This window comes from Rhizoctonia solani, chromosome 8, assembly GCF_016906535.1.
Source record: "Rhizoctonia solani chromosome 8, complete sequence".
In the NCBI taxonomy this organism is placed as follows: Eukaryota; Fungi; Basidiomycota; class Agaricomycetes; order Cantharellales; family Ceratobasidiaceae; genus Rhizoctonia; species Rhizoctonia solani.
The window spans coordinates 217,124-244,724 of NC_057377.1; the positions used below are offsets into that span (position 1 = coordinate 217,124).

The 27,601-nt window shown below is 47.1% G+C and overlaps 8 protein-coding genes across 8 annotated transcripts; 5 read left to right on the top strand and 3 right to left on the bottom strand.

Annotated features, from left to right (window-relative positions):
- Positions 1–3,231: 3,231 nt before the first annotated feature.
- Positions 3,232–4,237, top strand: RhiXN_09533 (Transposon Ty3-G Gag-Pol polyprotein; the record flags this gene model as incomplete). Its single annotated transcript, XM_043329349.1, has 2 exons — positions 3,232–3,356; positions 3,394–4,237. 2 exons carry the CDS (start codon positions 3,232–3,234, stop codon positions 4,235–4,237), a joined length of 969 nt encoding a protein of 322 aa, XP_043182183.1.
- Positions 4,238–5,757: 1,520 nt separating this feature from the next.
- On the top strand, positions 5,758–7,080 carry RhiXN_09534 (Retrotransposable element Tf2 protein; the record flags this gene model as incomplete). The annotated part of the gene is made up of 1 exon (XM_043329350.1): positions 5,758–7,080. The coding sequence occupies one exon, from the start codon at positions 5,758–5,760 to the stop codon at positions 7,078–7,080; it is 1,323 nt and encodes a 440-aa protein (XP_043182184.1).
- Positions 7,081–10,563: 3,483 nt separating this feature from the next.
- On the bottom strand, positions 10,564–14,797 carry RhiXN_09535 (uncharacterized protein; the record flags this gene model as incomplete). The annotated part of the gene is made up of 3 exons (XM_043329351.1): positions 10,564–11,031; positions 11,082–11,615; positions 11,666–14,797. 3 exons carry the CDS (start codon positions 14,795–14,797, stop codon positions 10,564–10,566), a joined length of 4,134 nt encoding a protein of 1,377 aa, XP_043182185.1.
- Positions 14,798–17,091: 2,294 nt separating this feature from the next.
- On the top strand, positions 17,092–17,710 carry RhiXN_09536 (ricin-type beta-trefoil lectin domain protein; the record flags this gene model as incomplete). The annotated part of the gene is made up of 4 exons (XM_043329352.1): positions 17,092–17,238; positions 17,300–17,457; positions 17,527–17,596; positions 17,651–17,710. 4 exons carry the CDS (start codon positions 17,092–17,094, stop codon positions 17,708–17,710), a joined length of 435 nt encoding a protein of 144 aa, XP_043182186.1.
- Positions 17,711–18,230: 520 nt separating this feature from the next.
- Positions 18,231–20,014, bottom strand: RhiXN_09537 (eukaryotic translation initiation factor 2 eIF2-gamma-II; the record flags this gene model as incomplete). Its single annotated transcript, XM_043329353.1, has 10 exons — positions 18,231–18,350; positions 18,406–18,486; positions 18,568–18,608; positions 18,658–19,128; positions 19,183–19,417; positions 19,470–19,488; positions 19,536–19,657; positions 19,704–19,720; positions 19,771–19,897; positions 19,946–20,014. The coding sequence occupies 10 exons, from the start codon at positions 20,012–20,014 to the stop codon at positions 18,231–18,233; spliced, it is 1,302 nt and encodes a 433-aa protein (XP_043182187.1).
- Positions 20,015–20,132: 118 nt separating this feature from the next.
- On the top strand, positions 20,133–22,786 carry RhiXN_09538 (aldehyde dehydrogenase family protein; the record flags this gene model as incomplete). The annotated part of the gene is made up of 12 exons (XM_043329354.1): positions 20,133–20,138; positions 20,194–20,321; positions 20,368–20,723; positions 20,777–20,929; positions 20,977–21,159; positions 21,209–21,422; positions 21,483–21,647; positions 21,699–21,835; positions 21,955–22,164; positions 22,215–22,396; positions 22,449–22,630; positions 22,687–22,786. 12 exons carry the CDS (start codon positions 20,133–20,135, stop codon positions 22,784–22,786), a joined length of 2,016 nt encoding a protein of 671 aa, XP_043182188.1.
- A 229-nt stretch (positions 22,787–23,015) lies between these two features.
- On the bottom strand, positions 23,016–24,702 carry RhiXN_09539 (RuvB-like protein 2; the record flags this gene model as incomplete). The annotated part of the gene is made up of 6 exons (XM_043329355.1): positions 23,016–23,286; positions 23,340–23,578; positions 23,667–23,761; positions 23,815–24,333; positions 24,393–24,648; positions 24,700–24,702. 6 exons carry the CDS (start codon positions 24,700–24,702, stop codon positions 23,016–23,018), a joined length of 1,383 nt encoding a protein of 460 aa, XP_043182189.1.
- A 94-nt stretch (positions 24,703–24,796) lies between these two features.
- RhiXN_09540 (ribosomal Proteins L2, C-terminal domain) lies at positions 24,797–26,016 on the top strand (the record flags this gene model as incomplete). The annotated part of the gene is made up of 2 exons (XM_043329356.1): positions 24,797–25,800; positions 25,848–26,016. The coding sequence occupies 2 exons, from the start codon at positions 24,797–24,799 to the stop codon at positions 26,014–26,016; spliced, it is 1,173 nt and encodes a 390-aa protein (XP_043182190.1).
- Between the last annotated feature and the right edge of the window lie 1,585 nt (positions 26,017–27,601).

Genomic DNA, 27,601 nt, shown 5'->3' on the forward strand with positions numbered 1-27,601 from the left:
CTTCTTTTCTCACACACAGACTGCCTTGTAGATAGTTCTTCTGTTATAGATACAGCAGGAAAATTGCTTGGAAACCCCCAGTCAATTTTACCTTGTCTTTCATCTTAGACAGGTTCCAGTAGTCCAGCTAAGTAGCTGGTACCTCAGTAGTTCATTGCTTACTATTAGTCTCACTAGCCCCACCACCTCCAGGCCCAAGTGCCCACTTCCACCAGCGTGTACCCACCTTACAGTGGTGTACAACATAGGGCCCAGGGGGTATGAGGTATGGGTAGAGGGCAACAAAGGCCTGGATGTGATTCTTTAGTAAAGTGCACTAATGGCCAACTAAGGGCCTGGGCAAAGGGTAGGGTGAGAGTGAGGATGAATTGACAAAGAGGTCAAGTCTTGCTTTTCTAGCAGCAACTTGACCTGGTTTAAATACATGAAGCAAGCCACATCAAAAACAACAGTACTAAATAACAAGTCACTTACAATTTCACATCATATATCAAATATATCACGTGATCTTGATGAGTCATAAATATATACCAAAAAAGGAAACTGTCTCAGAAAAAAGATAGAAAATAGTAAAAATTCATGTCATGCCAATGAAGGTCATGACATCTACCTTGTCTCATAATCCATTGGTGATAGAGCCACAGACTTTAAGCCTCTACTTGAATCATAGGTCCAAGCTTAGTTGTGACAGATCTTGGCATGGCATCTTGGCATGATAAGCACCAAGATCACATGATTCACAAAGTAAAGATATAAGGTTGGTATAAAATAGTAGAAATATCAGAAAAAACAGGCAAATCCAGTGGTAATATTCATGGGAATGTAACATCATTACAAATACATAATGAGCAATACTGTATTAAGTAAGAAGCCCACTCCAACAGTGGCCTTATGTTACACCCTCACAATTCACACCATTGGAATTGCCTTATTTTTCTATTATTCTTAGTATTTTTTACAGACTCTTTATCTTTTGTTTTTTGATCACATGATCTTGGCGCTTACACATGCCAAGATGCCATGCCAAGACGCTGTGCCAAGGGCGCTTAGTATAGATCCATGCTTTTGCACAGCCTGCAGCACACTTCTCATTTCACATGTAGACTTCTGTTCCCACACACACAGACCACATGTACTTAGTTCTCCTTGATATATATACAGCAGGGAATGTGCTTGGAGACCCCAAGTTGATTTTACCTTGTCTTTCATTACAGACAGGTCCCAGTAGCCAGCTAAGTAGCTGGACCCTCAGAAGTACCACACTCACACCATATCCAGTAGCACCCCCACTCTTCACCAGCCTAAGGCCCCTTCACATCAACAGTAGATAGTTAGCAGTTGCCTTATGCAACTCAGATACAAGTAGTTAGCCTAGTTAGCTGTTTTGCATTGTTTAGTACAGGCTTAAGCACCTGCCACTAGCAAGTACCCAACATTACAGTTGGTGTGCAACATCTTACTCATGCATACATATCATCTATGATGTCATTGGGGTGGAGGTGGCTACCTCTAGGGAGAATGCTGGGTTTCTTGTTTCCAAAATCCCAAGTAAACTGTAGATAACTTAAACAATTTGATTAGATTACTCACCAGAGAAAATGTTTGAGAGGTGCTAGGGATTTTGCAGACATTTTGCCTCATGTGGAAATGCATGATACACTGAGCAGCAAAAGTATTGCAGGTCAGGAGAGGTCAAAAGTTTACTTCCATTGCTGAGCAGCCAATCAGTGAATCCCATCTAAATCATACTGACACATGTGGCCATTGTAACACTATGCTGTAGCACAATATCTTACAAATCCATCAACAACTGAGCTCACAGCCCCACTTTTGCTGTAATGCAACCTGCAAAACTTTTGCTGATTGTGTTGAGCATCTTACAAATCTGCACATAACTGATTATGCAGTTCAGTACAAGTTCTGGTTTTTTGCATGCACATTTCCAGTTATATGGGCCATTGCTGGACAGAGTATCAGCTTGTTCCACCCATTAGGGACTGTGTAACAGAACTGTCTTCTCAGGGCCAGTAAAAGAAACTCCAAATTGCAGTTGCATTGCACTCAAGGCACTGTGTGGGCTGGAAATGCTTTGGGGTATCTCAGGTGACTGCTGGTACCCAGTGAAACAGTTTCCATGACCTTCCCATACCTGGGACTGGCAATATAAGAGATTGCAGTGGGTTGGGCTGTATGAGCTGAAAATTGAAATGCCACTCATTAGCTGGAATCCAAGCCTGATGACATAGAACTTCTAGCAGTAGCAGACACAGGTCAGGGGTATGCTGAGATCAGTTATCTAGGGCAGCAGTGATGTGTACACAAAGATAGGATGCAGTATACACAGAAATTGCAGACAATGGGTGGGGTCTCAAATTGAACATGTTCTAACCCTGTGATTGTCAATCAGGGAACAGCCAGTTTTCCATCATAAGATTTGCCTTAGAGACACTTTCTGCTGTATGAGTTTCAACCTCTTCCAATTCACAATTGCAGAGCTAGAACGTGTTCAATTTGAGACCCCACCCATTGTCTGCAATTTCTGTGTATACTGCATCCTATCTTTGTGTACACATCACTGCTGCCCTAGATAACTGATCTCAGCATACCCCTGACCTGTGTCTGCTACTGCTAGAAGTTCTATGTCATCAGGCTTGGATTCCAGCTAATGAGTGGCATTTCAATTTTCAGCTCATACAGCCCAACCCACTGCAATCTCTTATATTGCCAGTCCCAGGTATGGGAAGGTCATGGAAACTGTTTCACTGGGTACCAGCAGTCACCTGAGATACCCCAAAGCATTTCCAGCCCACACAGTGCCTTGAGTGCAATGCAACTGCAATTTGGAGTTTCTTTTACTGGCCCTGAGAAGACAGTTCTGTTACACAGTCCCTAATGGGTGGAACAAGCTGATACTCTGTCCAGCAATGGCCCATATAACTGGAAATGTGCATGCAAAAAACCAGAACTTGTACTGAACTGCATAATCAGTTATGTGCAGATTTGTAAGATGCTCAACACAATCAGCAAAAGTTTTGCAGGTTGCATTACAGCAAAAGTGGGGCTGTGAGCTCAGTTGTTGATGGATTTGTAAGATATTGTGCTACAGCATAGTGTTACAATGGCCACATGTGTCAGTATGATTTAGATGGGATTCACTGATTGGCTGCTCAGCAATGGAAGTAAACTTTTGACCTCTCCTGACCTGCAATACTTTTGCTGCTCAGTGTAACTATGTCACACTGGAAGAAAGGGACCATTGCTGCGCATCAGGGCTATGCGTCAAGTGCAGACAAAAGGGGCATGGCATCAAACAATGCCCCAATGGCTGGAAAGCCACAATCAAGGAAGCAGCTAAGGTAGCTCAAGAAGAGTTGGAAAAAGAGTAAGGCCAAGGATTACCATCAAACCCTTGGTTTCAAAAATAGAACTGCATGTATCTGTCTTGGAATTTGTAAATATTGCTACAGACTCCAACAAAAAACCACTCCTATTCATAGACCTAATACTGCGTGACTACCCAACAGACCCAATTAAAACCCTCATTGATTCAGGCGCTACCTCTAATTTCATATCCCCTGCTCTAGTAGAAAAACTCAAAATCCCAAAAACCCTACTCAAAAACCCACAAGTAGTGAGAATGCTAGATGGTACTATATCTCAGACTGGTTGTATCTGGCACCAGGTTCAACTTGTGGTTTTGGCCAATGGCCACCCCCATTCCATTCCTTTCCTTGTATGCCCCATAGGAAACACGCCTGCCATACTAGGCATGACATGGCTCACCCAGGAGTCACCCCTTATTGACTGGTTGCTAGGTACCATTGCCTTCCCTGAGCAAGTACAAATTGCATCAGAGGAAGAAGCAGACCCTGATCCTTTGGCCAAACTACCCACTGAATACCACAAGTCTGCCCAGGGCTTTGGCAAAGAAGAATTTAAGGTCCTTCCTCCTCATAGGGAGTGTGATATTGCAACCAACCTGCTCCCTGATGCCAAGCTTTCTCCTGGACCAATTTATGGCATGACCAACGCAGAATCTAAGGCGCTTAAACAGCACATTGACAAAGAATTAGCAACAGGCAAGATCCGCCCTAGCACTTCATCTGCTGGTGCCCTGGTTATGTTTGTAAAAAAGGCTGATGGATCACTACAACTAGTTGTTGACTATAGGAAGCTCAATGAAGTCACCCATAAAAACATTTACCCACTTCCTAGACAGGATGTGTTATGGATATGACATTTCTTCTTTAATCTGTACTTATTTTATTAATTACACTAGTAACCTCACAGTAAATAAATGAGATAAAGATGCGAACTAGGGTTTTCAAGGTCCCTCTATCCAATAGTGACCTTTACAAAACCTACAAAGCTCAGGAATACCCTTAATATGCAATGCCTTTTGCATATATGCTGTTTTCTCACTCATTTAAATATATATAAATTCAGCTGAGTACATAAACAGTAACAAGTAATATTTCTCTTGCTTGTAGTATTTATTATTCAAGATTCTATCTTGTGGCTACACACAGAAATATTCAGGGTCCCCCCTGTCGCATAGACAATTGCTCCGGCGCTTAATCAGCCCTTAAGCGCCGATGCACTAAATGCGCCTTTTCTCCATCACCCGGGCATCCCACACTGCCGAATCGCTTGCGGTTAGGTGCGCATGTTTGTGCGCTCCAGAACGCTGGGTCAAACTCCCAAAACGGACAACATTTGGCTGAGTTATGCCCCATTTACTGTAAGTACCCAATGCAGAGGTATCCTACCTTTGGGACTGTTTGCTCCAAGGATGAAACACTTAGCCTTGGGACATCTAAGGACCCACACAGGTAAATACTGCCTTGGGGAAAACATTGCCTTGGGGCAAATATTAGGATCTGTTGTTTGTTTACCATGTACCAAAGTATTGGCTCCCTCAAGTGTTTCAGTTGCCACATATACCTCCTGTACCCCCTCTTGGTATCAATCATGTATATACTTGTTTGTGCGCCTTCTCAGGGTATAAAAGGACCCTGTGAAGACGCTTCTAATGCATCCATTTATCCACTCTTATATATTGACATATACACACAAGCCTTTAACAGCTTATCTGCGCATTTACTTTAGTGATTGACTCACTGTAAAATAGCATAGGAGGTTATTTGGCGCACTAAGACCATAGGCCAGTCCCAACAGACACAGGGTAACCTATTAGTGTACTTACTGCAACCCTGTGCCCCTTGACTGTCACAGTTGTTGAGTTCAACATTGAGTATAGTGCAACAATACTGTAAGGATTGTTGTGATTGAGTGATAGTGTTTCAATCCACCATACCCCCTATATTGTAGATATCTTTACCTACAATATCTCTTAAATCCTAGATATATTGAAGGTAAACCCTATAAGTCTTAAGTCTTACTTAAGCATATATAAGTCCTATACTTATTAGGCCAATCCTATAAATCCTGTACATTAGTCAGGTAACTCTCTTACTTAAGGTACTATCCCAGAGACCTTAAGTATACATACCCTTAGTCACTTAGGCTTAAGTAACATTAGTCTAAGGTACTGTACATAACCAACCACCTGCACTTCATAGTTGCTAGACTATTTGTTAGGAGTTGTTATTCCTGATAATCTAGCCTATATTGTGCATATATTCTGTGCATATATTCTGATTCTTGATACTAGTTCTTAGTTATTCTCATATACATTTTGTATATAGTAATTCTTTCTTACTCCTGTACTTACACAACTCTTAACAGGATGACCTCATGGCCAAACTCAGGCACGCAAAACTATTCACAAAATTAGATTTGCATTGGGGATATAACAATGTTTGGATCAAAGAAGGGGACAAATGGAAGACAGCTTTTAGAACCAAGTACAGGCTATTCAAGTATCTGGTAATGCCTTTTGGTCTCACTAATGCACCGGCCGCCTTCCAACACTTCATGAACAACCTATTCCAGGACCTTATTGACGTAACTGTGGTCATATACTTGGGCAATATCCTGATCTTCTCAGAAAACCCCAAAGAACACCCAATCCATGTCAGGGAAGTCCTCTCACGGCTAATGAAGAATCAATTATTTTGCAAATTGTCCAAATGCCATTTCCATGTCACAATGGTGGATTACCTAGGCATCATCATTTCCCCAGCAGGATTTTCAATGGACCAAAAGAAGATTGAGGCAGTCACATCATGGCCTCAACCTAGAACAATCAAACAGGTCCAGGCATTCTTAGGCTTTGTCAACTACTTGCACCGCTTCATCCCCAATTTCAGCTCAGTTGCACGCCCACTCCACAATCTCACCAGGAAGGAGACACCCTGGGTCTGGGGTAGCCAAGAAGAGGAGGTGTTCCAGGAATTGAAGTCCCTGGTCACCCAGTCACCAGTATTAATCCACTCCAACCTGGACCTCCCTTACTACCTAGAAACCAATGCATCAAGAGTAGCCATGGGAGCCATCCTTAGTCAAAGAGGAGCAGATAATTGTCTTCACCCAATTGCCTATATGTCCAAGTCATTTTCAGGGGCAGAAGCCAACTACAATACTCACAACAAGGAACTCCTTGCCATCATCAAAGCCCTGGAGGAATGGCATATTTTCTTGGAAGCAACAGACAAGCCCATCCAGGTTTTTACAGATCACAGGAACCTAGAATACTGGATGCAAGCTTGGACATTTAATTGGAGACACGCATGTTGGCAAATTTTCCTGAGCAATTTCAACTTTGAGATTCACTACCGCCCAGGGAAACAATCCAGGAAGCCCAATGCACTATCCAGACAAGCGGACTACAAGGATGGACCCCAAGAACCAGAGGTCATGCTACCATCAGAAGTCTTTGCCAATACGTCAGAAGAGGAACTTGAGATTGTCACAGAAATTTGCAACAGGCTGAGAGAAGACCCCTCCCTTGAACCAATTATCCAGTTCTTAACAGAAGATGCCAACAATGTGCCACCTTCTATCCAAAAAGCTTACTGGGACTATGATTGGGAAGAGGACCTCTTATGGTACCATGGGAAACTGGTTGTACCTGATTCAGAAACCCTGAAAGAGCATGTCATAAACAGAGGAAAATAGAACTAGCTGGAATTGAACCAGCTTGACCACTAAGCCATAGAGCCCTATTATTCCTCTGCTGACAACCCATGATTATACCTGCTACCCCCCAAATTTGGGCTTGGGCCAGCATGCAACCACTTGTACTGGTCATGTGACCATGTCCAGGACAGTTTTGCTTGCAAATCCTGGTTGAATTTTCATCTCATCTGAACAGGAACTGCCATTTCAGTGCCAATCAAGACCTTAATGTCATTGCTTATGTTATGCCACAAAGTGTAATGTGCCATGCATGCTAAAAGACATGTTGCAGAGGCTAAGACTAGTTATACATACCCTTACCATGTTTTCCCCAGTGGCAAGTGCCATTTGACAAAAGTTATTTGGCTATGTTATTCCCACACCTCCTACACCTGCATTGGGGTCAGCTACTGTTACAACCTCCTATCATATACCATTGGAATTGCCTCATTTTTCTATTATTTTTACTATTTTTAACAGTCTTGATATCTATTGTTTTCCAATCACATGATCTTGGCGCTTATTATGCCAAGATGCCATGCCAAGATGCTGTGCCAAGGGCGCTTAGGAGAGATCCATGCTTCTGTGCAGCCTGCAGCACACTTCCTTTTTCACATGTAGGCTTCTATTCACACACACACAGACCACATGTAATTAGCTATCTTGTCTATATATACAGCAGGGAAATTGCTTGGAGACCCCAAGTCAATTTTACCTTGTCTCATATTCATTAAGGAGGCATCACAGCCAGCTAAGTAGCTGGCCCCCCAGTAGTATTAACATCTTACCCCATTACTTGTGCTCACCACACCTCCAGGCCTAAGGCCCCTCCACATTGTAGATAGTTTATTAGATACTGCCTTAAGCAGTCTAGATAGTAGTTAGCCTTACCTAGTTAGATTGCAGTGCAGTAGTACAGCCTTAAGCGCCTGCCCACCAGCATGTACCCCACCTTACAGTGGAGTACAACAGCTACACATAACAAGCCAAATGTTAAGAGTTGTGTAAGTACAGGAGTAAGAAAGAATTACTATACACAAAATGTATATGGGAATAACTAAGAACTAGTATCAAGAATCAGAATATATGCACAGAATATATGCACAACATAAGCTAGGTTTATCAGGAAAAAACAACTCTTAACAAATACTCTACCAACTACAAAGTGCAGGTGGTTGGTTATGTATAGTACCTTAGACTAATGTTACTTAAGCCTAAGTGACTAAGGGTATGTATACTTAAGGTCTCTGGGATAGTACCTTAAGTAAGAGAGTTACCTGACTAATGTACAGGATTTATAGGATTGGCCTAATAAGTATAGGACTTATATATGCTTAAGTAAGACTTAAGACTTATGGGGTTTACCTTCAATATATCTAGGATTTAAGAGATATTGTAGGTAAAGATATCTACAATATAGGGGGTATGGTGGATTGAAACACTATCACTCAATCACAACAATCCTTACAGTATTGTTGCACTATACTCAATGTTGAACTCAACTACTGTGACAGTCAAGGGGCACAGGGTTGCAGTAAGTACACTGATAGGCTACCCTATGTCTGTTGGGACTGGCCTATGGTCTTAGTGTGCCAAATAACCTCCTATGCTATTTACAGTGAGTCAATCACTAAAGTAAATGCGCAGATAAGCTGTTAAAGGCTTGTGTGTATATATCAGTATATAAGAGTAAAAGTAGGATGCATTAGAAGCATCTTCACAGGGTCCTTTTATACCCTGAGAAGGTGCACAAACAAGTATATACATGATTGATATTAAGAGGGGTACAGGAGGTACATGTGGCAACTGAAACACTTAGGAGAGCCAACACTTTGGTACATAGTAAACAACAACAGATCCTAATATTTGCCCCAAGGCAATGTTTTCCCCAAGGCAGTATTTACCTGTGTGGGTGCTTGGATGTCCCAAAGATAAGTGTTTCATCCTTGGAGTAAACAGTCCCAAAGGCATGATACCACTGTACTGGGTACTTACAGTAAATAGGACATAACTCTGCCAAATGTTGTCCATTTTGGGAGTTTGAGCCAGCATTCTTGAGCGCAAAAACAGGTGCACCTAAGCGCAAGCAATCTGGCAGTGTGGGATGCCTGGGTGATGGAGAAAAGGTGCATTTAGTGCATTGGCACTTAAGTGCTGATTAAGTGCCAGAGCACTTGCCTATGCAACAGGGGGACCCTGAATATTTCTGTGTGTAGCCACAAGATAGAATCTTGAATAATAGATACTACAAACAGGAGAAATATTACTTGTTACTGTTTATCTACTCAGCTAAATTTATATATATTTAAATGAGTGAGAAAACAGTATATATGCAAAAGATATTGCATATTGAAGGTATTCCTGAGGCTTAGAGGTTTTGCAAAGGTTGCAATTGGATAGAGGGACCTTGAAAACTGTAGTTTGCATCTTTATCTCATTTTATTTACTGTAGTATTACTTGTGTAATTAATTAAATAAGTACAGATTATAAGAGGAATGTCATATCCATAACAACATCATTTATGAGTATATAAAGAAATAAAAATCAGTAGCTTGTGACATGTCTGGCATGTTTGGCCCCACTACTTGTGTGCAGATGAGGTCCTTGCAAGGTATATGGGCCCACAGAAACAGGGGGCCTTGGACTAACAGTTGTATTTACATGACCACCCCATTTTTGAGGACACCAGAGACCATTATTGCAAAGGTCAACATTTTATTGTATTTTTGTGTATTGTATGCATGTGTTACAATGTATTTATGGTATATACACATTGTGGTCTGCATGCAAAATGGCTGCCAAGACTGGACCCTGAGCAGTTTGGAATAATTTAGACTCACTTACATGTCTGACCTAACTTCCAGAAGTCTGGAAGGGGGTCCTTGGCAACTGTTGGAGCAGATGATAGCAAATTTGATAATTGACCAGGGTCTTTATATGCATCCAGAGAGTCTGGAACATCCAGACTGCTAAATGATGCTCCAGATGCCAGTTTCTACCTTACGGGTAGTCAACCATTACCGCTATTAACTCGGGCCCTAGCTCATGTGATCTTATATGCAGATAGTGTCTTTAGCTTCCCGCAATTTGCCAACGCAACTCATGCACATCAAGTTGCTCAGGGTATCACCCCGAATATTCCCAGTGCAACCATTTTAGTCCACACTTTACTTTATTCTTACTCATTAAGTTGAACTTATGTTATTGCATGCATGGCAACTTGGGGTTGAAGCGGGGCAAACCCTTCTATTTACTAGGGGAGGTCAAGTGTCCGGGACGCATCTCCGCAGAGCTTCGAAGAACTTCGGCCCCCCACTGGGGAGTGAGTGCTTGGCGTTGACAGAACTCCAGCTTTAAGTGGCCTTGGTGGAGAAAACGAGGGTTTACTTGAGAACAAATCTAACTAAATAAAACAAAAAAGGAAGAACAAAACAAAAAACAATACCCGTTTGAAGGGAAATATGCCATTAGTATTCGTAGGTTTAAATTGCTAATATCTGTTGAATTGTCGCGTCAGAATCGTCTGCTTCAAACCGACTAGTCTCAGTAGCGGCAAAGTGTACTCCACGGAGGGATGAAGCAGAAATAGAGGGTCGACGGGTCACGGATACAGTCCGCAGAGATGATCGAGGGGGGATGGAATCAGAAATACGCCTGCCAGGTTTGACAGTGTCCGGATTGGTGATATTGACCTCTGCGGTCGTTCCATAGATGTTTGCACGAGAGCTCGTCTGAAGTGGGGTAGCGGCAACAGAATAGGAAGACGCCGTCGCCGTAGATTCAGAGGGTGCAAAATCTGGGTAATCCTTCCTGATCATTGCACGTGGTAGTGGAGTTTCGAGCGCGGCGGACGAGGCTGTCGATTCGCGACGAGAATAGGATCCTTTGTTCATTCTCGACGGGGCAGGCGTTGCTCCTGCAGTTCCTCGAACACCCAACTTGCGTTTAATCTAGATATACATAATGAGTACCATCTCGTCCGCGAACTCGAAATACTCACCAATTCGAGTTCCTGCTGTTTCGATTGAAGCGCCACATTCAGTCCTTCCTTGTCTTCGAGATCCTGAGCACGAGCTTTGGACAATTGAACAATTCGGACTTCTTTGTCGGCACTTTCCGTCATTAGTTCGCTCACTCGTCGCTGCGTGCGGGTGCTCTCATCGACTAGGTGCTTCACCCGTTCCCGCAGTTTTGAAAGCTCGGTGCCCTCAACAGAACGTAATTTCTGAGCGTCGTCCAATTGTTTTCGCAGCTGGGACTCGGCTTGGAGTGCGTCATCACGCTGGACTTTGATGCGCTCCAACTCACGCCTATGAGATCGAAGTTGCTCGGCTTCTAATGCTTGAGTACGAATGGATTCCTCGGTCTGGGCGAGTTCTGTATTACGCGCTTGTACAATCCGTTCCAGGCGACGGATAGTGTCCAAGGACGACTGGTGTTCGCGATCAAGGTCTTCGAGTCGCGTGATAACTCGCTGGTGCTCTTTGGCCACTGAAGAGCGGGCAGCTTGCTCAGAACTAAGCTGCTGTGCCAGCTGGAAATGTGTCAGCATTTAGCCATAGGGAATTCGCATCATGTACTTACAGAATCGCATTTTTGTTCAAGCGAACCTCTTTCATGCCTGGCATCCTCGAGCTCAACCCGCATACGCTCCATCTCGTCCTCAATCTCGGCCCGATCCTGAACAAGTTCGGCTCGATCATTTTCAGCACGAACGCAGCGAGCTTCTAAATCCCGCATCTGCTTCTCGGTACGTTCTATGTTCTCAAGGAGCTGGTTTCGCTCATTTTCTAGATTCTTCCGTTCGGCTCGCAAGTCGCCCAGATCGCCCTGGAGCTGCTTTGGGCCTTGATTGGAGTTTTCGTACACCTTGATTTGATCTTGCTGTTCGACGAGTTTGGACTGAGTGGTTCGCAACTCATTTTGTGTGGAGATGTACTTTTCTTCCGCGTGTTGGGCTCGATCAGCTAGTATGGCCATATCCTCCTCCATGCGTTTCATCTCCGCCTGGACCTTGCCTGCCTCAGAGCGCTCCTTGGTAAATTTGACAAGTTCGGATCGGACCTCGTTCAATTCGGCTTGATAAGCGTCCCGCTCATATGCCAGCCCATCCATATCCTCCTTGAGAGCGTCGATCTCGGCCTGCATATCCTCCTGGCGAGCTTGTTCTCCGGCCTGTGACTCGGCCTTTGCCCGCTCCCATTCAGCCCGTTGGCGCTCCCACTCGGCCTCCTTGCGCTTCCACCCTTCGTCCGACTGTGGACTCCGACGGCCCGCCTTTCGGGCGTTCTCGAGCTCCTTGTTGAGACGGTTGACATCGGCTTCCAACGCCTTGATTGTAGTATCCGCTTGTTCAGCATACTTCCACTGTGACTCGACTTCAGCCTTGTACTCTTCCAACTGTCTTCGAAGCTTCTGGTCGGTCTCGGCCGTGTCGGGGTCCTTGGCAGCATCGAGGGCTTGCTCGGCCCGAACGGCCCTATCCAGCAATGCCATCCGTTCCTTTTCCCACTGCTGCCTCTCCAACGCAAAGGCTTCCTTGGCTCCAGACCCATCCTTTTCCCTCTCCACACGGACCTCCAAGTCTCGAACCTCGGTCTCCAGCACACCACGCCGCTGGCCCCATCCTACGCGGGACTTCTCCACATCCTCAAGTCGAGACTCCAATTCAGCCAACCTCGCACGGGCCTCGTCCCTCTCCTCCTTTCTCCGTAGACTCCTTTTAGCTTCCTTCTCGGCCCGGCTCAGCTGGACATGCATCTCCCGCATCGCATTGCCGCTCGCCGCATCGAGGACGCCTCGAGCAGTCTGCGCTTGGGCAAGTGTATCCAGGTCAGTGCTCAAGTTTCCAATCTCCGACAGCAGCGAATCTCGCTCGGTCGACATGTCGCCTATTCGAGCCTCCAGGCCAACTTGAGAAGTGCGCAATCCATCCCGTTCGTTGGCGATTCGCTCACGGTCAGCAATAAGCTCAGAGCGCTCCTTTTTCAATAGTCCAACCTCGTGACCAAGCTCTCCACATAATCGCTCGAGTTCTTTGACACGGGTACGGGCATCCTTGACAACACAGGATAATCTCTGGGCAGAACCTTCAGCCGTCTCGGCGCGGGAAAGAAGAATAGGGACGAGGGCGGTGTGGGCGGCGAGATCGGCTTTATATTGTGATTCGATGAGTTGAGTGAGGTCGGCAAGAGAGTTGGGATTGGCTCCGGAGAACGATGAGTTAGAAGAGAGTGAATTGGGTCGGCTACGAGACACAGACTTTGAGACGGCAAGAGGAACTCGCGATGGTGAAACAGTAGAGGCATTAGATTCGTCGAGGTCCAATAACTGCAGGGATTTTCGGGACCCAACGCTTCCGACCGAAGCATTGTGCCGATGACCAATCGTAACACTGCCCCGAGAGGCGTCAGGTCCAAGCTTAGAGTTGTCGGGGCCCTCGGTATCTGGTATGAAAAATCGGGAGAGCTCGGGAATGTTATCGGGGTCAATTTGCGTAGGATCGAATTTGTAACCTCCAGGCGGGTAGAATGTTGGTAATTCTCGAGTAGATATTTGAAAGGTTTTGGTGGTGGTTGCCCTGGCAAGCAAGTTGGACTCGTCCTCGGGGCGGGAAAAGGAAGCACGGGGGGAGGCTGGGGGCTGTAACGTGAGATTAGATGTTGACAGTGATCGAGAGGATGTGGGCACAGGCGGAGGGTCGAATGGCGGCAAAGGCTGAGGAGGTAAGGAGGTTCTCGCACGAGCAGTTCTAGAAAGGCTAGCACCTGGAGCGATAATGAAATCCAACGACGAGGAGCCAACAGGGTCAATAAACTTGGACCTTGATTTGGGTTTCGGACCAGGATCAACCTCAGGCTCAGCAGAGAATGAAGGGATAGGATTGGAAGGGATGACAGTCGACTTTGTAAAGTTGTACATCCCAGGAGGATAGACGGTGGTCATCCCTCGGATAGACTTGCTTGGGCCGGCCGTGACATTCATACACTTTCTTGCCTGCTCGGTCAAGTCGTCGGTGGCGCCCTCAGAGACATCTGCTGCGCTAACGAATTGGGTTTCGTTGTCTTGGGTGAGATCACTGGGGAGTATAGAAGGTCGAGTTGGCCGTGAGACTCTCCGGGTCGGCAAGGATGAGTCTGAAACTAGCGGGGAAGTCCTATCGGGAATGTTGGGAATACTATCCATCTCGAGCGACATATCAAACGGTTTGTAGGAAGACTGATGGTCAAGGGCAGGCGACATCGAGTCGGGAAAGAATACGGTCGAGTCGTCATGGGTCAAAGGCGAAGATGTTGAAGGGGCAGAAGGGTTGAACCGCGGACGGGGAATGGGAGGAAGGGTCGACGTAGACAGCTTGGAAGGACCGGAGGTAGGAGGTGTAGTTGACCCTGATGCAGCAAAACGAGATCCCACACTCTGACCCATTGCTGCGAGTTGGTCGATTTTCTCTCCGTGGTCGTCGCTGCTCTCATCCTGCATGCGAGCCCTGAACGAGCTGCCCTCCTCGTCCTCGTATAGTGGTGAATGCATAGCATCTTCTCCACTCGCCGCAGATGTATTAGGTGTAATTGTTCGGTAAGCATCTCGCGCTCCCCATCGCACGCTCTGTCCGCTCCCAGGTGTATTCTTCTCCCTCAGGATAGAACGAAACATCGATTTGAATCGACCAGGTGGGGCGGGCGTCATCGGGCTATCCATTTCTTCCATCCTGTGCATTAGCCGAAATACCAAGTACCACACACTCTACTCACTTCTTGAGCTGGATGGGGTCTTCGAGTCGCTATGGATGTTGGTCTAGCAGCTGCACGACCACGTGACCAACCAAGTTCTGTCGCGTGCGCTGGAGCTTAGACCCTGATCTACGTTGTGCTCGCCGTGAATCGGGCTAAATTGGACCGGAGCCTTAACCGGCGCAAACTGCCTCCCAATCTTCACGCAAGCACAATTCCAGCCCCCGGGCCTCCACCCTTTATAAATAAATAAACACGTCATGCTGTCTCAGATATTGATAATCCGCGTGAACCGGTACCAGCCGGGGTAACTAAGTCGGGCCACCTGCTTTCCGGCCCTTTCTATCATCTACCCTTCAAAATTCAGAGTGAACGCCCAACCTCCGGCTATCATGCCTATGCCATCCCCCCTATCATCCCAACCACTCGATTTTCTTATGCCAATGCTACCTACAGCCCTGAGTAGTGCCAGGTGATTCTTTGCAAGGGCCAGCTCTGTTCGCCAGCTGGATACCCCTACGTGATCATTAGTATAACTCAGGCCCAATCGTTAATCAACTGCGCACTTCTTAGCTTTCGATTCTACATCACCGGATCGAGTTTTATGCGGGGTCAGATCAAATCCGAATTTCCTGTAGAATATACGATTAGTTGGATTCTCGCGCATTTTGCGCAATAGTGAAATCAGATGCATATACGACACTCCTCGCATTGCTCTTGTCACTAAGCTCACTGAACATCAATCCTTTTTTCTCGGCCCCAATTACCTCCGATCATTTCTTCATTCTTGAGGGAGGTCTGGGCATTCATCACTGGTGGATTTGATTATATCACCATAGACCCAATTAATTGAACAAGGACATCGATATACATAGAGCCTCCCTGCAAATCAGACATTTCGTATCATACCAAAAGCATTACGCATAAACTGCAACCATAACTACTCGATGTGAACATAATTATGCATTGCCAATCTAATATGACCAGACTTCATTCATTCCAAGGAATTCCCTCCGGCTCCGATCGCGTTTTTCGTTCACTCTCTTCTGGAAATTGACAGACAGGAAACACGGCCTCCACTGGTGTGAAGTTCTTTGTTGGTTTATCCATGCCCCAATTTCTGGCACTAATCTTGTTTATAGCTCAGAAAACTGTAAGAAATACGCGAACATCGCCGAGTCTTTGTAGAATGCGTCACATGGCTAAGAACCCGTTACTCTGGACCATTGGTTCCAGACTTTCTTGGGGCTCTTTCTTTCGTCCGACTTGGTGCCTTGAGTAAGTCCAGGTGATGTGTCAATCGACATCACCGCTCGCCGGTCTCTCTGACCACGTTGTTCAAAACACTGCTACTCGGGAGCTGCGAGCCTTCCTTTAGTGTCATGTGATAGTTCTCATGGACAGCCTCATGTGTTTACACACATCGATACCTATCGATGATGGGCGATTTACCCGATTCGACGGTATATGACCAAGTTCAATATAGCGTGTATGCAACAACATTCTCGTTGGAAGCACTCTCCATTTGTTCCCCATCGGTTGAGGAGTTGGAACCAAATGCGTGGTTCAGTCAATTAATGACTACCACCCACCTCATATCGAACTAGAAGTTGCATGCTCATTAGTTTGTAGCTCTCAGAGCTGGGCCAGAGCACAACCTTGGCGCCGTGTCGGATCGTTCGCGGCATTGAAACACCAGAATATATGCACTGGTATCAGCTAACTCGCCTATTTTAAAGGCGGAAAATCCAACCAATGCACAAGCTCATGGATCTATGATACACCCAGACGTAGGTAGTAGATTTCCGGTAACATCTATCATCACATCCTCGCATCGGAGTACTCCGTGACGATACTCTACTTGGTAACCTGGTCTGAGGCGTTCCGCTCTTGGAGGCAAGTCTTGACTTTAGGGTCAACGGACATGTCATTTCCTGCTAGGGGTCATGTTGCAAACTCAATATAGGGATGAATATCACCTGTCAGCCAGGGAGTCGCTAATTCCTGGCCCCAGGGCTACACAATACATATGTTCAGTTACAGTGATTTTTCGATCAAGTGACTTGTATGAATTCTCCGTCTTACCGGTTGTATGGATAATTCTACGAGTGTCTGGGTTCAGAGAGGTCGCTACTTTGGACCACTTTACTTTCGCGTGCCAGGCCTCAAGGACGAATCAATAATGCCCGTACGATATATAAACGGCCCAGCAGGCCCCGTTATCTGCATCCCTACTTCAGAGCTTCATACCTTTCACACCTTTCTTACACTTTACCAATCATGTCTGCTCAAGAATACAGCCTGCCTTCTGGAGTGTACACCCTCGAAAACGTCTCCACAGGCTCAGTTCTCGACTCTTACTGGGGTAAGCCCGACGAAGGCAACCCTGTTAACGGATACCAGCCGCACGGCGGGCCTAATCAACAGGTAGGCGGCCAAATCCATATTTACATGCTCGCTTTTAATATACTATTCGATGTATTTGTAGTGGAAACTTGAGTGGACCGGGTCCGGCTCAAAGTTCACTCTGCGCAACGTTAAAACCAACAATTATCTGTCGTACGGTCGCGCCCAGAACTCGGACAGGATCGTCACTTCCAAGTCACCCAAGCATTGGTTTATAATGGTCGCAGACAAGGGTTATGCGTAAGTAGTGATCAGTCGACTCCATGAGCACTTTGTCAAAACCTTATAATCGTATTTATTAATTCCCAGGGTGGCCGCTGCCGAGAATCCGCTTTACGTTCTTGACCTGACGGAAAGCAACCCTGCCAATGAAACGCCTGTGTGTATTCACATTAAACCACATACGCGTTAAACTTAATTTATGTCCGAACAGTGTATTCTCTACAACAACAATGCCACCGACAACCAGAAGTGGCGCTTCCACAAGGTTTAGGACAGCCTCGAGCATTCTTGCTGAATTACCTGTTAATTCGACTTTATTGAATTAAATGAAATGTTAACAACTGCAAAACTACTATTAGTACGACCCTTAGTCTAAAGAGATACTATCTGAGCTCACACAAACAAAACCTGGCCATCTTTCTGAAAACGACATTCTGGAACGATGTTACAGGTTATACAGACCTCTTTTCTTACTTTCGCTTATTCCATATAATTTACATAAGATTGTATATAAATTTACTAAATTCCTTGGACAATCACGATATGGACTTGTTGAGAAGCAAGGCGCTTAGTGTTTTTCAAGTGTGTTGAATTTGGAATCTGAAGTGGAAAATATCGGATTGTATGCGTCAATAGTAGCGAGCATCACAGCGAGCTAGTAATTGTTTCAATGCATTATGTAAACATCAAGTGCTACGAACGAAGAAATCAGTCCAAGTCAATTGTGGTTCCGCGCCGGACGCTCCCCCAACCCACAAGGCGCCAATGCTGCACGAATATCGCTTGATAAGTCACTGAACTTGGATAGTGGTGATAGCCAAACAGACCTTGTCAATTCTTCGGCTCAGTGCGACCTTTTCACCGACTTCTGTGCACGCTGGAGAAGTCAACAAAATCTTGACTAAGTCGCCCTGTGTCATCGTCACATTAGTAAAAGACCCAGTGATGAATGTGTTGAATGCGTACCTTAGTACTCATCACCCGGCCTCCGGTCGAAGTTGAGCCTATATTCACCATTAAGACTTCATTTTTCGCTAATTTTTGGACCTAAAGGGGGAGGGGTTAGATGGGCCATAAAGTAAAAGGACGCAGAAATGCCTTGGTTTGTTTCTTATCTTCCGTCTTAACCCCGAGCAGTCGTCGAAGCAAGAAGAAGCTGATCTCCAATTCTGTCGTCTATGAGTATTGACCGACAGGGTATGGGTTGACAAAGCTTACCAGTGTATACGGCTGGAAGATCCCCGACAGCTCCCAGAACTTGTCCAACCAAGCGATCCGCTCTGCACAAGGTTGGATCGATTCTCGTCCCCACACCAATCAAACCTCCAGGAACGGCAAACTTCAATTCGTTTTTCTCTGCTAACAGACTGACGATTTTGCTAAAGATTGGCCGACACCTAACCTTTCCTTCGTTATCTTTGGTGATAATTCCAGGTCGAATTTCAACTTCTTGGTTCAGCCTGAGCACTCCCTGCAAAATCGATCCACCGGCTACTCCGCCTCGGAGATCGGCAATTTCGGCACCAGGCTTGTTCACGTCAAAGGAGCGGATGACAATGAGTTTTGGGGAAGAAGTGAAGTCGCGGACAGGAGTTGGGATAGTACGTAGGATGTACTCGTTGACGGCATCGATGTTATATTTTAACTGAGCGGAGATAGGGATGATAGGAGAGCTTTCCGCAATCGTTCCTATGAATTCCCAATAAATTATTGAATAATGTCGAGGCTAATTTTGGAACTCACCTTTGACGAAGGCCATGATACTCTTGTGGTGTTCTACGGCTGCTTGTTCACGAATCAAGTCTACTTTATTTTGGAGAATAATGATATGTTTGAGTTTCATAATCTCCACGGCCGCCAAGTGCTCGGATGTTTGTGGCTGTGGGCAAGTTTCGTTTCCTGCGATGAGAAGTAAAGCGGCGTCCATGACTGCCGCACCGTTAAGCATAGTAGCCATGAGAATATCGTGTCCAGGGCACTGTGATATCAGATGTAAGCTTCAGGTGGGCTCCGACTCAGGTTTAACCTACATCAACAAACGAGACATGTCTAATCCTGGGGTCAGTATGTGGCTAAATGCGCTAAGGTAGGCCTACCGAACAAGTTTCATGCGGGACCCGCAGCCGGGACGCTCACAAGGAGGACGTTCTTCCATATCCGAGCGATACGACTTGTAGCAACCTGGTCTTGGGCATTTCTCGTTTTCGCATTTGTAGATCTGGTGAAGGTTAACATAATGAAGCTGATCGTGGCGGGGTACTAACCTTGGCATTCGCGTATCCTAAACTGCAATATAAGTGAGGAAGGTCAAAATGGCGATTCAGGACGCACCAAGTTTGATTGTGATGTTCCGTTCCAACTCGTTCTTGAACCTGACAGTCATGACGCCTGAAATGGCTTTTACTACAGTGGATTTGCCGTGAGCGACATGGCCAATAGTACCGAGATTGATCGTCGCCTTCAAGTATATTTAGTAAGGGAAGATATTAGAATCAGGGTGACCCACCTGGTTCTTGATAACCTCTGGCGAGTCGGGAGTAAGCTTCGAAACGTCGACCTCGTATATTTCCGACATGCTGGTCAAGGGCGAGTCATGAAAATCTCGTCACGTGGAGGGTCACGTGCAAGATCAATATTGCCATCACGTGGCCGTATTTCTCTGTTGGACACGACTGCCACGACCCCTGCCCACGATGGATGTAAGTGTTAGGCAACTATATGCTGGTATTAGGCTGAGAAAAAAATCGGGTATAGGAGGAGATCATCTACGACAATTACGGCGACACCTACGGGGACAACTATGTAGATAGCTACGTTGATTATGAGACCTTTCCCGAGGACGACTGGAACAATGCGGATTATACGCAGTACTATGGCGCGGCGTGAGTACCAGCAGCTCAGAAGAGGAACAAGTCTGATTGTGTGCAGTGAAAACGAAGGAATCGATATCTTTATTCCCCTGCTGCTGTTTACATTGCTCGGTATCTATCTTGTCTACAACCGATACCACACCATCCGCAACCGGCCCGTTCGCTTCTCTATTCCCGCTCCCGACGCGTCCTTTATCAACTGGCGTTCGCTCATTATCCCCAATCCTAATTTGATGTCACATCAAGATGACCCTATGCTATTGCCTAGCCACTCGGATCCAGCATGGAGAGATATGGTTCAGACTGATGGAAGTGAAGCTGAAATTGTCACCGAAAGAAAGTTTGTCACGAGTTTCGATCCTAGCACAGGGCAACATATAGCTACCATTCCGTGCGACCGGCCAATTGAAATTCGTACGCACTGATATTTTTCCCGTCACGGAGGCAGCGCGCTAACACTCACATAGATCATAAAATTCAGTTGGCTCAGCGGGCACAGACTTATTGGGCACGGTCTTCTTGGGTTGAGCGTCGACGGGTTTTGAGGTCTCTCTTGCGCTGGACTATTGATGAGAAGGAAACTATTGCTCGCGTTTGTTGTCGTGATACTGGAAAGACAAGTGCGTCATCGCCGCATTTTATCCACCCACGCTAACCATAGTTATAGTGGTTGATGCTGCGTTTGGTGAAATTCTTACCACTTGCTCCAAGGCCACTTGGCTCATCAAGAATGGCGAAAAGACACTCCGAACCGAGCGACGAAGCGGCAATATCCTTCTCGCGCACAAAGTTTCTACCGTGCAGTACGAGCCTCTTGGGGTCGTGTCTGCCATTGTCTCTTGGAACTATCGTATGCCCATTACCTTTCTTCGTTGGAAGACCCACTAACCCGTTTATAGCATTCCATAACGTGATGTCACCTATCATGGCAGCTTTGACCGCCGGAAACGGAATCGTTATCAAATGTTCTGAACACGTCGCCTGGTCTTCCCGTTACTTTGTCGCCGCCGTTCGTGAATGTCTTCGTGCCTGCCGATGGGATCCCGATCTCGTCCAGTTGGTTGTTTGCCTACCTGAAGATGCTGAATCTTTGACTACTTCTCCTCTAATTCGGTGAGTGCGTCTCGTCTATCAGGGTCATTTTAACCCTATTCAACGTCATGATGCATCCAGGCACATTACTTTTATCGGCTCTGAGGAGGTTGGCCGTCGTGTCGCCATTGCAGCTACTACCCATCTCACTCCCTGCACTCTCGAACTCGGTGGCAAAGACCCAGCAATTGTCCTGCCAGGAACTGACGTGATGAAATGGGCAGGTTTGTGGATGCGTGGGGTTTTGTAAGTTGCTTATTAAATTGCAATCAAACTCACTCTAATTTGATCTTACAGCCAAGCTTCGGGACAAAATTGCATTGGGATCGAGCGGTTTATTGTTCACTCATCGGTGTATCCTCAGTTCATGGCCGAGATGGACAGGCGCATCAAGCTGCTCAGGACTGGTAGTGTGTTGAATGCTAGCGCTGAAGGTACGAAAATTGTCCCTCATGCCCTGTGCTTTGTTTGCAAATTCATAGCCCGTCGTCACCCATATCCATCACTCATCAACGTGTTCCAATACGTGCTGACAATGTTCATTCGCACGTAGGGTTTGTCCAAATCGTTGATGTTGGTGCCCAGATCTCTAGCGCACGATTTGCGGAACTCGAACGTCTGGTCCAAGCCGCGGTTGAAGATGGTGCAGATCTTGTAGTTGGAGGTGGACGCTGGCGCAACCCCTTCCTCGAAGAGGGATTGTACTTCTCACCTACTTTGCTCGGAAATGTTAGTGACCAGATGGAAATCGCTCAGACAGAAGGTTTGTTCTTTCAGATCAAGCTATTTGTGCGATTCTAACACCTGGTACAGTATTCGCCCCGATTATGTTGGTCATGCCCTATGATACGGTCCCTGAAGCAATCGAGATCGCCAACTCGACACGCTATGGTCTTGGTGCTAGCGTTTGGGGACCTGACGAAACGCTTTGCGCGCACGTGGCTAGAGAACTAGAGTGTGGTATGGTTTCGGTCAACGACTTTGGTGTCTTCTACGTGAGTAATCTTTCCTGAAGCTGTTTGAATTTATGCTGAGATCCTGGTACAGTTGAACCAAGACCTTCCATTTGGTGGTGTCAAGGCATCTGGATACGGACGTTTCGGTGGTCCCGAAGGCTTGCGATCGCTCACGAATCCAAAGGCTGTCATTGTCGACAAGTGGCCGTGGTTGATTAGGACTCAGATTCCACGGGTGCTGGACTATCCTATCGGAAGCTTGGTCAAGAGCTGGTATGTGGTCATTGAGGTTTCCCTGAAAAGGAACCTGGCTAACGACTTTGTTTTAGGGAATTCGTGTCGGGTCTTACAAACTTTGCGTGGGGCGACTCGTACAAGGAGCAATTCGATGGGCTGGTCAAGCTCGCACGGGCAGCTCGTCAGCAATAATCTCAAAATTTCCGATTTTAGATTCCTATTTTGTTTTGCACCTTCTGTGCTTCGTGGATCTACCCTATCTACCTATTCATATCTACCGGGTTTGGAGTGTGTAGGCTGCGATATTGCGTGTGTGTGATGTACCGAGTTTTGTTTGTAGTTAATGTTGTGGATATATTTTAAGGCTTAACTCTGCGAGATGCGATCCAAAGAAAGTTACAGCAAACGGGGACGGGGAGACTTATGCGGTATCCATTGCTGCCTCGGTATCGTCCTCGACTACCATGGCACCTTGCTGGGTCCTCAACCACTCGACGCTCCTCTTCTCATCCAGGAAGTAAGTATAGCATTTGCGTAGGTCGGCTACCGAGATGCTACTTCCGCCTCTTCGTCTCGCCACAAGGGCAGCAGTTGCGATTAGTTGAAGGGCGTATCGTAGCGTGGTTTGCTGTGCCATCGAAGTCAGGACAGATAGTGCGTCTGGTTCGAGAGTGATATCCTCTTCTTGACACCTGCGTACCGACATCAATGACCATTCTTGTAGAGTGGGATCAGGAAGACGCACCTGATTTTAATAATTTCGGCAATTTCCTCAACTTCGTATGGCCTGGTGCTAACAATCAAAATACGGTCCAACAAATCCGGTGGGAGGCCGTGGGGAGCGCGGAACTTGGTTCCTCGTACTGGGGCGATACCACGGTTCGAGGCCATGACCACCAAAGGCGCCAAGTCGGACTCCAGAGCGCGGTTGAGGAATGAGAAACATTCGATATCTAGCATGTGGACTTCATCGATGAATAGGACCTGTTTCGTAGGATCAGTTCTGGCGTTGAGTTCTTAAAAGCGTCGAGGTATATGAAATGGGTGAATAAAGACGGGAGTGGATGCTTACGCCAGGTACAATATCAGCTTTTCCTTCTTCTCGCCATTCTGCGACTTTGGTGTTTATTTGGTCTCGTAGTTCGGGTTTGATTTCACCTGTGTCGCCTGCGAAGATTCGTCATTAGTGCTAAGTAGATCAGCACAGTGATTTGACACACCAGCAAACAGAGCCATGAATCCTTGTGTTCGGCTGTTAATCACGTCGATTTCGTGCAGCGACACGGTATGCACCACCTCTTGGCGCTTTTGAATTTCTCCCTCGGGGCACTGAACGAACCTGGTATCTGCTCCCATGGCATCGTACTCCCGACTTCTGGAAAAGCTCCTCCCGAGTTTTGTGATCCGGCCAGCGGCCTTGTCAATGGTAATAACATCTCCAGCTAACACTTTTTGCTTTGCCAGAGCGTCAATCATTTTATGGCCCAAGTCGTAGACCGTCTCCATGTCGGTCGTTTTAATCGTGAGTCGGCCAGTTTTGGTAGACCCGGTGAGCGAGCGGTCAATCTGGAGCTCGACAACTTCTCCAGAAATAATTTCGGTTTCTTCCTTGATGCGTACGCCGATGGAACGACGGAGGGACTGGGTGAGTGCCTCGGTTTTGGAGAGCGAGAGGGAGAAGACCTCGGAGGCTGCGATAGTAGTGAACGGGACATCGGGGCCCAGGGACTGGGCCATGCCTGAGACCACAAAGTTTAGAAATTGTGCCACGACTAATAGAGGAGTTTTCAATGCTCACCCATTGCAATCGCAGTTTTACCCGAACTCGGTGGTCCGGCCAACAAGATCGCTCGTCCAGCAATCCGCCCTTCTTGAATCATTTTGAGTACAAGTCCAGCTGCTCGACGTGCTTTCGGCTGTCCCACCATTCCTTGCGAGTTTGCGCGCGGTTCGAGTCGTTCGTCGAGGCCCAGGCCGCGAATATGCGAGTGAGCACCAATTCGCTCGATTTTGGTCACATCACGTAGTTCAGCAGTCCCGGTAGTAATGTTTTCCTGCGACACCGTTTACCCAAGATAGTCTCATTGACCCGTGAACTCACTCACCATTATGCTCCCTTTCTCCTTGGCTAGAATTGTGGTAGAAAACAGAAATGAAATATATCACGTGATTCGCGCTGATTTCTTTCCGACGACTCTGCTGATGCTTTCCCGGCTCAGCCTATCCTCGCTCGGTCGAGCATTCTCGACTTCGGCCGCGCTATTTGCCAAACCGAATGTGCCCAAGACGCCTCCATCGACGCTGAGCGCGCCACTACAGGGCTCGTCGACCCAGTTTAAAACATACAAGCCTGTGACTCCATCTCTGCGTCATTTAAAGTTGCCCGTTTCGCCGCATTTATACCAGGGACGGCCACTCAGAGCGCTCACAGTTGCCAAGCGAGAAAGTGCCGGTCGAGGACGAGGTGGGAGAGTGGTGGTGCGATCCCGTGGAGGAGGACACAAACAACGCCTACGGGTGATCGACTTTATGCGCACGACCCCGGGACCGCATGATGTTGTGCGAATCGAATACGATCCCGGTCGGAGCGCTCATGTAGCACTTATTAAGTCTCGGGACTCCAACTCTGCCCAACCCTGGAGTTATATTCTTGCGTGCGATGGACTCAGAGCAGGAGACGTGGTCGAAAGCTTTCGTAGCGGCATTCCCGACGGGTTGATTGAAGGGTTCACCGATTCTCCACCCCCGACGAAACGCTCTCTCAAGCTACTGGTAAACTCTTCGCCTTCGTCTCCCCAAACCGCACTTGCCACCACCCCAGACGCATCAGACCTCGCCGCCGCCGTCGCTTCTACGAATCTCTCCCTCGGTGTCCTTCGTGCTCGTACACTCAAGCCAGGCAACGTCCTTCCTCTCCGTCTCATCCCAGCTGGCGCCCTCATCCATGCTATCTCCCTCTCCCCAGTCGGCCGAGCCTCGCTCGTCCGTTCAGCAGGAACCTTTGCTCAAGTCGTCGCCCACGACGAAAAGGGCCTCTGGACCCAGGTTCGACTCCAAAGCGGTGAAGTGCGCAACATCATGCAGCGATGCGTCGCTACCATTGGCAAGGTCAGCAACCCCGACTGGAAACACCGCAACCTGGGCAAGGCAGGACGCAGTAGGTGGCTAGGCCACCGTCCACACGTCCGTGGTGTGGCCATGAATGCGTGAGTGCCCGAGTCAATTCGCTTGGCTGTTCTGACGACGCATAAAGATGCGATCACCCCCATGGAGGAGGTCGTGGAAAGTCCAAGGGAGGAAAACATCCGCGCTCTGTCTGGGGCTGGCTTACCAAGGGGCGTCGCACCCGCCGGTCCTCCGATCGGGATGGGAATAAGTTTGTGGTCAAGGAGCGACCTCGTGGTGTTCAGCGGAATAACTGAGTACTATCCGATGTACTATGATCACCTGACGCCTGCATTGTCTGTGGTGAAATGTCAGCGAATTCCGCAAGATCAAAGAGCTCTGTTGCTCACTTATTCTGATGCATATGTCCTAAACTCGTCTGTTCCCAGCGAACTCAGTGGTTCTCAGACTTCTGTTATAAGATTATGGCATTTCGTCATGGTCTACAACCTCGACGAGGTGACAAGCTAGTTAAGCCGGTGAAGGAAGAGCTCGACGAAAGATAAAGGCACTCTAAGATCAACATTTATAAGCGCTATTCGTGCCTCCATTCTAGGCAGCCACCTAACCATAAGTACCAGACCATGAACAGACCTTATGAACGTCAGAGTAGTCGGGATACCTCAGCTTTTGGCTCAGGTGGTCTAGTCCGTAACTGAGTCCTCTGCTGGCTACATTCCGGAGCCAATGGTCACTCGAGGGAACTTGGGACACGAAGCTATCGCAACAGCGAAAGGAGTCAAGTCGAGACGCAAGAGCTGCACTATGAGAGAGACTCATAGGTGAACGATCCCCAACCCTGCTATCCTGAGACCGAAAGCTATACACACATTCGGAGCTCTGCTCTGGATCAGATACACAAACTCGAACTGAGTGCCCTTTCGACTCGCCACAACGCCACTGCAGTCGTCAGCAAGCGGCAATCAAACCTTCTCCAGTCCTCATCCTGAACCCATGCTGTGATACGAGCCCCAGCCCGCAATGCTGCACGGACAGCGAGTAGCCGGTACCGGGACGGGCAGTCAAGTCTTGTCAGTTGCGAAACCTAAAAGCCTCGTTCAAGGACTCGTATATGCCACAGTAGGGTCAAGCGCTCAGTCAGTAGCCTGCAGGTGCCGCATTCAGGAGCTCCTGATGCTTACATACATTCTATTCATTCTTACGATGTTGACCATGTCCTGGCTGCGTGCTGTGTCTTTCTCCGGATCACAAGTACAGCTGATCTAAAATACGGGCAACAACGCCCTGCACAAGCTTGTGACAGGCCCTATACTTGTGTCTGTTATCCGGTCGCTTGTGGTATCTGGTGGGTCCGTACGTTAAACAATGGAATACGCACCATCGGTAATGCAATGTCAAGCTCCAGCTGCGGCGCATTCAATACATACATAGCTACACGTGTGTGCGAGGTATTTGATCGTCATATTCATCGCTTAGTGTTCGCGCACATCTACTTTCCAGCTCGGTCTGGAATACCCACCTCGGCTTCAGGTCCTCCGATACACACCACTTTCAGACCCTGTTGTGTATCAGCAAACACCCAGCCATCTACTATATAAGCCTTGGTTTCTAGTCCACCATTTCTTCACCAGTATTAGTCTACTCTCTCTCTCGAGCCTGACTGAACTCTCACTTCTTGTGTACTCTCCAGTAGGCACCTAGCTCTGCAAGCATCTGTTGCATTGTACTAACTCTTTCTATGAGTAGAGTCTTCTATTATCGATTCGTTATGGCAAACGTAGATAGGCAAGTCCAGGTCCGATGCTCGGTGTGTATCTTGCCACTCACACCTTGCGCTGCGCGCTTCGTCAGCCCACCGTCCGGTGAATGCTACGTTTTCAA